The 7,981-nt window shown below is 52.5% G+C and overlaps 1 protein-coding gene across 2 annotated transcripts in view; it reads right to left on the bottom strand.

Moving 5' to 3' along the window:
* Nucleotides 1-3,817, bottom strand: part of Acp2 (acid phosphatase 2, lysosomal) — a 7,565-nt gene extending 3,748 nt beyond the window's left edge. The window contains exons 1-7 of one of the 2 annotated variants that reach the window (XM_023710731.1): nt 3,643-3,817; nt 3,023-3,118; nt 2,531-2,617; nt 1,675-1,827; nt 1,489-1,587; nt 1,321-1,410; nt 751-883 (exon numbers count right to left, since the gene is read on the bottom strand). In XM_023710731.1, coding sequence (XP_023566499.1) covers nt 751-883; nt 1,321-1,410; nt 1,489-1,587; nt 1,675-1,827; nt 2,531-2,617; nt 3,023-3,118; nt 3,643-3,756 — 772 coding nt within the window. In that variant the 5' untranslated portion in view covers nt 3,757-3,817. The remainder of the gene's footprint in view (nt 1-750; nt 884-1,320; nt 1,411-1,488; nt 1,588-1,674; nt 1,828-2,530; nt 2,618-3,022; nt 3,119-3,642) is intronic. The other variant, XM_004626973.3, reaches the window with a different exon arrangement.
* Nucleotides 3,818-7,981: the final 4,164 nt, after the last annotated feature.

Here is a 7,981-nt window from a genome sequence, read left to right as displayed (position 1 = left end):
TGGCATGTGGTGCTGGGGGATTGAACCGCGGTCCCTGTGCTTTGCCAAGCTTGTTCCAAGTAGGTGCTTTAGACCACTGAGCCATCTCTCCAGCCCCCCTATTTTTAAACAAATGTAGAAAACCTGCCTTCTTATAAATAAGCCAGGAGGCCCTGTCCACGTTTGAATCTTCAATGTGGAACAAAAAACCCCTGAAGATTATTTTACAACACACAGTGGTGGCTCCACGCCAGGGCAGCTGCCATGTGCAAGCTCTGAGAACTCCAGTGGGGTCAGACTGACACCTGGCACACCCTTGGGTGCTCCAAGTGGCAGGTGGCACCTGCACCCCTCAGCCTTCTCTCCAAGAGGCCCCATGGTTCTCCAAGGGAGGGATTCACTTAGGGGGGGTACCATTTAGCAACAAGTGGCAGAAAAGGAACATGTGGACCTGACTGCGTGGTCACAGTAACACATGGGCTAAGCATTAAGAAAACTGGAGAGACCTGCTCTAAAGGGGGCGACAAGTGGAAATTTTTTTTGTACTGAGCACTGAACCTAGGGCCCTTGCCCTGCGTGACATCCCAGTTCTTTTTATTTTTGATTTTCAGCCATTCTCCCTGAGCTGCTCAGGCTGGGCTCAGACTTCAATGTTCATGCCTCAACTTCCCAAAGTACTAGGATGGCAGGCATGTACCATCACACCCAGCATAGATTTTCAGTACTGCAAGGTCCCAAGGACAGGGGCGCCTTGGTGCTCTCATCACTTACCCCCCTGAAGTCTGGCCTTCGCCACCTGCTCGTGGATGCCAAAGAGGAAGCGGAAGCTGAAGTCCTTTAGGTGGCTGAGGCGCTGCATGGTTTGGGGAGAGGCCCAGGGGGGCAGCAGTAGCCCATGGGTTTGCTGTGTGGTGCAGTGGGCAGGTTAGTTCCAGGCCTAGACCAGAGCCTCTCGGGGGCCTCTCCTCCGCAGAGGGAAGGTGCCTGTGTGTGTGAGCGGGACAGGAGACAGAGGTGAGGCATGGGCTCAGGGCCGTCGTGGTGGGTGGTAGCAGGCTCAGGGCACAGGAGAGGAAGCTCAGGACTAAAAGGCGAGATCAGCAGATAGGAGATGACACCACGCGCTTAGGGCTAGCAGAGCAAGATCTGCTGACAGCCAGCAAAGCACTTCCCACTCTGAGGTTCTCTTCCCCACAGGGGAAGTTCCTAGGTTTCACAAGCAGCTGCCCTCTAGGCACCCAGGTGGATATCAGTGCCCAGACACCATATGCTGCGCTGTCCTGAGACCTGGGACTGGAGAGGGCCAGGGGCACAATCTTATGGGCACCCCAGCAGGCTCACCTCGCAGAAAAGAGTGTCATACACATTCCATACGGTCTCCAGGGTCAGGTCAGTAAGCCCCGTCTCGTTGGCCACCATGGCCAGAAATTGCTGCAGAGAAATGAACCGGGGGTCAATCCCACCCCAGGCAGGGCACAGGAAGCCAGGCTCTAGCTCTCCCCCACTCACTGCATTCTGGGCATTCTCATTCTGATACTCTGTTGTCTGCCTGGTCTCATTCTGCAGCTGCTCATATCGGGGACATGGGCCCAGCGGGAACTTCAGCAGCTGCAAACCAAAGGGAGAGCCAGGTGAGCAGGCCCAGGACCACAGTGGTCCCCTAGTCATCTCCAGGGAAGGGCTGGCCAACCTTACCCTGTCCTCACTGAGGGGCACAGTGTGCACGGGGATGGGCTGCCAGGAGATGTTAGGATTGAAGCGCTGCATCCCATCAGGAGGGAAGAGTCCAGCCAGGTTGGCCTCTGCACTCATGAGCGTGCGGTCAAAGTCTGTGCTGCGCACGTAAACCTGTCAGGATGATACAGAGAGGCTCACCCATGTGTGTGTGCAGATGGGGTCCTCCCTTGCTGGGGCCCCAGCACGTTGGAAACCTCCATGCATCAGTCCCCTTCTCCAGGATGAGACAATAAGGAATAGAGCGTGGCTTGGAAAGATGGAGAAATGAGCTGAAGGGAACAGTAACATATAGACTCTGGGTACAGCTATGGCTGAGAGCAGTAACCAGTGTTCCCCATACCCGTGGGTGAGGAGCAGACCCCAGGAGCCAGCACACTTGCCAGCCTTCCCTGCGCCCCTTCATCTCGGTTCTGCCTGGCACATCTGACATTCCCACTGTGCACTAGGCTCCAGGAAGTCAGAGTTTATCTGTGTGGTGCTCTATTATATACAATGTACAAGCACAGTGCTTGGTCCTTAGTAGGTACTCAATAAATTTTGATTGGAAGCCTGTAATTTCGCAGTTAGAAAACCCTTTGCCAGGTTTTTCCTGAAGCTTGGGTGGTTCGATGCTTAATCAGTTTTCATTTCCTCAGCTAAGGGTCAGCTCAACCTCCAGGCACATTCTCTGGATCACTTGTTCTAGACGCTTCTTGGATCTCTTCTTGTGATCAGAAATAAAGGAGAGAATCCAAAATGCTCAGTTTCTCACTGAGGCCCCCAAGGACAGAGGGTGAGGACAACAGACCCCATTCCTCTGACCTCCCAGCCTTACCTCTTGCCTGTGGTAAGAGGCATTTAGGAAGCCATGGTATCGCTGTCGCAGAGCCTGGCCCAGCTCCCAGTGCTGTAGCATCCCTTCCTGTGGGCAAAGCTATGTTAAGAGGGTCCTGGGAAGGGATGGCTCACATGCCCCAAAGGATTTAGGCACTGTTTCTCTCTAGGTTGACTTCTGGCTGGAAGTAGGCCTGGATTAATGGGATCCCAAATGTCATTTACTGAGTGGTCAGTTGTACATGGCACTGTCCTAGGCACAGAATATAATGTAAAGTTACATATCTGGTCAGTGCTAGCTGGGGAAATAATTCAACAGCAAAGGACATGCTTAGCATGCCCAAGGCTCCGGGTCCATCAACAACAACAAAATCTGGTTCAAGTTAGCACCCATCGGGGAAGTGGCTGTTTAGGAGGTCCCCTAGTATTGTAGCTTGCTTCCGAGGTCACTCACTGTTCAGCTCATCCTGAGGGTAGCTGGCACCAGACCCACCTTGGTTAGCTGACCAAACCCCTGGGGCCACTCCTCTTCCTGATGGGGGTCCTTGGGATATGTCTTCACTGGGGATCGGTCTCCATGTCGATATAGCTGAGAAAAGAAAATGGCTTGCCTACAGGTTGGAAGGATCTGCTTTGCCCCCTGTTGGATAGGAAGCCTCACCCTCTGGGAGGCCTTATCATTACTGCAAAAGATCCTGCTTCAGAAAGCTCTTACTTTGGCTAAGGAATGTAAGGGGTAGCTGTAGGAAAAGTGAAATGCACAGATGGGAAGGACTGTAAGAGTAGTGCAAGCAATGCATGGGGGGCGGGGACAAGCACCAGTGTCATCTTGATGGGTGACTCTCTTCACCTCTACTACATCCCTGTCCCTGGCAGACCTATCCCACCTGCCTTGATCTAGAACAACTTTCGAGTGTCTGACCCCCAGAATGGCCCAGGGCTCCACGTCGATGCTGAGCCCAGCCCTCTGAACTGCCTAGGCAAGGCGTCTCCTACACCAGCTCTTCCTCCTCCTCCGGACCCTCGACCCCAGCACAAGCACTGCCCCTCCCTCCACAAGGCCTTTGCCCTTCCAGCACTGGCGAACCCTTTGGTGACTCCACCAACCATTACCAAGGTAACGAAGCGCAGACTCCGGGCCTGGGTGGGTGGCATCACCATCAGGTTCACGCCAAGAAGAAGCTGGAGAAGAGCCGCCCGGCTCCAGCCAGACCGCCTGCCCGCCATCACCGTTGTGTTCGGTGCAGCAAAGAGGCCGGAACGCACTACATCGCACCTGCTACAGCCGCCCGGACTTAACCATAAGGACACCAACCGGAAGTTTACTCGCCGCCATCTTTTGTAAGGGAGGCGCTGGAGAAAGCGGAATTGCAGAGGGAAAAGGAACAGGTTGGCCATTTGGTTGTAGTAGAGGAACACGGAAATGTAGTGCACCTTTGCGTGGTAGAGAGGGCTTGAAGACCCAGTAAAGGGGGCCCACGGTCCGGTTGGCCTTTTCCCGTACCAAGGTTGTGGTTACGCCGGGCGGAACCACGGCAGGCCTAAAGAGCGCCCCCTGAGGTCGGGTGTTGCCGGGCCGGGGCGGGGAATGCTGGGTATCCTGGCCTCTGCCTTGGGGTGCAGCTGGAGCCGGGCTCCGGCCCTGTTGCCCTGGAGAGGGCTTGTTTGGGGTGCAGGGTACAGCTTGTGAAGAACCCCTTGGACTCCCTGTGCCCTTGAGGTTGGACCATTCTAGTCGCTCTTCGTGCGCCCCGCAAACCTTAAGTAACTCAATTTCCTTTCCCTGTGCTGCCGCCCCTCGGCTGCCAAGTTTCAGTTAATTAGAGTCAAGACGTCAGGCTTTCTTCCCCAAGGATTTGGGTCGCACAGGATGTTCGGACTTCCCAGACCCAAAGCCTGAATTCCCCTGGGAGATCTTTCATACCACGGAAGCAATATTTTGGGGCTGGCACATAACAGCGGAAGTCAGCGCGGTTTCCGCAGAATCAGCGGTCTTCTTGGCATTAAGGTGCTGCCAGTTTGGCCCCAGGACTTTGAGCTTGGGTGACACACAGTTCGGTCCTTGGGACACTTTGATTCATAACCCCGTTTGCTTGAAACAAATCCACCTCAGCCCATTGGCAAACAAAGCTGATCAGAATTGTTATCTTGTTCTGGGACTCCAGATTCAATTATTTGTATGCTCCGCCCAGTCTGAATTTAATAGCTCAGAAGGACACTTAAGGAGTAAATAGAACAGTGGCTGGTTAGCCAAGTGGTGTTAACATTATTAGTCGTAAACACTGTATCATGAAGATTTAGCTCTTTCTCCCTCAGAAAAGCACGCACATATAACACTTAAACACACTCAATGGAACTTGGTACAATCCCAAGAGTTTCCACAATACCCTCCGTAGGGCTGTAAATCAGACCTCTGAGTCCCAATTCGACCTAGTTCCCTCACTTTACAGATTAGGAAGCAACCCAAAGAGACGATTTGTCCAAGCTCACACCATTTAGGGGAATGGGTTGAAGGTGAAGTTTTCTGCCAGTCTTGTGGTGGGGATGTGAGTAGATAACTGGAATTAAACCGAGAACACTTGTGGTGACCTGCATTGCTAACCCTTTGTGGAGGGGGGCAAAGTTTGGCTAGATTCTCAAACTGGCAGTCCTCTGGCCTCAACCTCCCACTGTGCTGGGGTCACAGTGTGTGCCCTCAAGCCCCACTCCATTCAGTCTTTGTAATGGGCTGTTGCTCACAGACTGCCCAAATTGCATTTGTTACTCAGCTGTGCCCTTTTTCATGCCCCCAGATAAAGAGATTTTCTACCAAAGAAACTTTTCCCATTATTGTGATTGAATGGGGCGTGACCAACTGGCAAACTATTATACATTAGTGGGCTTTTTAGAGGGTGTTTTGTTTCCATGTGACCTGTACTCTTCTTGCAAGCTAGCCAGATCCTTGCGCTCTGAGAATTTAAATCTTTACTTTTTATTATTTTTAAAAATGTATTTAGCCCACAGGGTCTTATTACACAGATCGGACTTGTAGTGATCCTCCTGTTTTCAGCCTCCTAAACACTGGGATTACAGGCATGCACCACCACACCATGTCAGTCACCGCCTCAGTGCGCCCTGGGGGTGGGGCCTGCGCGACATGCAGGGGATTGAACCCCAGTCTCTGTGCCTGCCTAAGCAGGGGCTTTAGTCGGTTGAGCTATCTGGCCAGCCCCAAGAATATAAATCTTTAGCTCACCAAATTTTAGCAAGTAGAACAAAAATCCCTCAGGTTCATCTTTTGCTTTGCTTCCTACTTGCTCAAATCCATCAAATTCTTTGTGCCTGCAAGTGTCCCATGCAGGCAAGGTTGATGAGGCAGTTTTTATTTCAGCTTTTATAGTGAGAAATGATTCCAGGATGGATGGGGATTTCAAGTACATGGTAGGGCTGGAGTTGAGCCTTGATTTCTGGGTTCTACAGTTTTCACGTATTTTCTACCAGATGGTTCTGTGTTCCTCACACCTTAGTTCCTAACGAAACAGAAAGATACAGGTGCAAAAAGAAATAATAATATATATGGGTGGCTTGGTAGAACTTGGGCCTCCCCAGTCCCAATAAACTGGTGTCTGGAGGTAAGGTTGGGTTTGGGAATTACCACTGTTCCTAGCTGGGGAGGCAGGTTAACCATTCTTCCCATCTGGGGAGACAGTTTTACATAATGGAGTGAGGTGGGGTTTCATTTTGTTTGAGCTTGTTTTTAGTTGGTTGGTTGGGTGTTTTGTTTGGGGGTTTTTTGTTTTGTTTTGTTTTGTCTTTTTAGACAGGGTTTTGCTATGTAGTTTAGGCTGGCCTTGAATTCTTTTTGTAGCCCAGGCTGGCCTTGAACTGGCAATCCTGCTACCTCAGCCTCCCAAGTGCTGGGATTATGGTCATGTACTGCCATACCAGCCAGAGCTTGAGCTTTTGAATCAGCTTTATCTGTATTCAGATTTGATATTTGTACCTTGCCAGTAACTATCTCCTTGGATTTATAATGAAATAATACCCAGAAAGATAAATTATAAGAGCCTTTTCTTTATTTTCTGCCTTCTCTGTCATCTCTGGACTTAGAGGTCTAGGAAGCAGGAATTCGTGGATTCTTCTCTATCTTCATGTTGGGAGGTTGAGCAGAAGTCACTTGAGTTTGTATCTAGTGGTCTTCAAGGTGATCCCACACGTCCCTTAGAATGGGGACAGAGGGAACAGGAAGCCCATGCCTGTAGACCTTAGCCTGTGGCCTGCTTCCCAGGAATGAGTGCTTCGGGGAAGGGTACTGGCAGTGCAAATGACGGTGGTCAGGCAAATGCTCCTATGCTTGTGTCCCAGCTCCCTCTGTTGCCAATAGAATCCTCTGGAGATGGGGTGGGGGGCTAAAGTGTGACTTGGGAAGAAAAATCCCAGCAGTGTTCCCAGAGAGCTTGCTTCCAGTAGGAGCCAGGGAGACACACAATAGGGACATTCTGGACCTAATACCTGCCAGCTCATGGCACCATGCCGTGAGGGCAGGTCCAACTATGGGTCACCCGATGGCCTGTCCGAGCTTGTGGGGGAAGTGCCAGTGCTGGCCTCTGGCCTCTCCAACAGGACCTGTTCCTCCTCATTTCCTTCTTCCTTCCCTCCTAGTAGAGGGCTCCCCAACCCTTAGAGCTGGCAGCAAACGCTAGCACTACCCCACTACAGAGGCCAAGCTGGGCTGACTCCCAGCTTGGAGCCTTTTCTCCTTGACCTATTCGTTCCACAGCTCACTCTAACCCGACTCAGGTGGCTCCAGCTGGGGCTGCTGGGTGACCCTGGGTCCTGGGAAGCTACCTCAAGGGACTAGGGGATTAGGAGAGGGAGTTGAGGGTCAAGAATAGCTGGGGGAGGCCCTTTCAGCTCCCAGGAGATACATCACCAGGCCAAAGACCAATGTTGAGTCCCACATCCCTCAGAACCAGGTGTCGTAGGGACCTCTGTGACTGTTGGTGGTGCCTGGACAGACAGGCAGCAGGAGCTGCGATGTGGGTGTGGGGACAGGGCAGCTCCAGGCCAGGGTCCCTGGGGTCTGCTTTCCCAGGACAGCTGGGGCCTGTGAAAACCAGGGAAGGGACATGTGAGAGGAACAGAGAGCCTTGTGCTCATGACTTGTGAACCCCCAAACCAGGGTGGGGCCCATGGGAAGAGACGGCCTTGTGACGAGAGGGAACAAAAGCTGGACCCAGAGGCAGAAGTTGGAGATGAGGGCTGCTGTCAGAGGGGCTTTTGGGAAATGTGAAAGCGAATGCACGGGCAGATTTCGCAACAGCCCGGCTTGCTGGCTCCTTGTGTACGCTGTGTGTGCTGTTCAGCGCCCCACCCAGGCTTCCTGGTCTCTCGCAGGCACAGCTGCTGCTTCGGCTTTCCCACCCTGCTCCTGGCCTGCGCCTCTGTCCCACCCCTGCCCCAGCCCTGCTCC

This window comes from Octodon degus, unplaced genomic scaffold (assembly GCF_000260255.1).
Source record: "Octodon degus isolate 3935 unplaced genomic scaffold, OctDeg1.0 scaffold00018, whole genome shotgun sequence".
Taxonomy (NCBI): domain Eukaryota; kingdom Metazoa; phylum Chordata; class Mammalia; order Rodentia; family Octodontidae; genus Octodon; species Octodon degus.
Note: the sequence above shows the minus strand (reverse complement) of the source record. Positions and strands in the feature narration are given on the sequence as shown.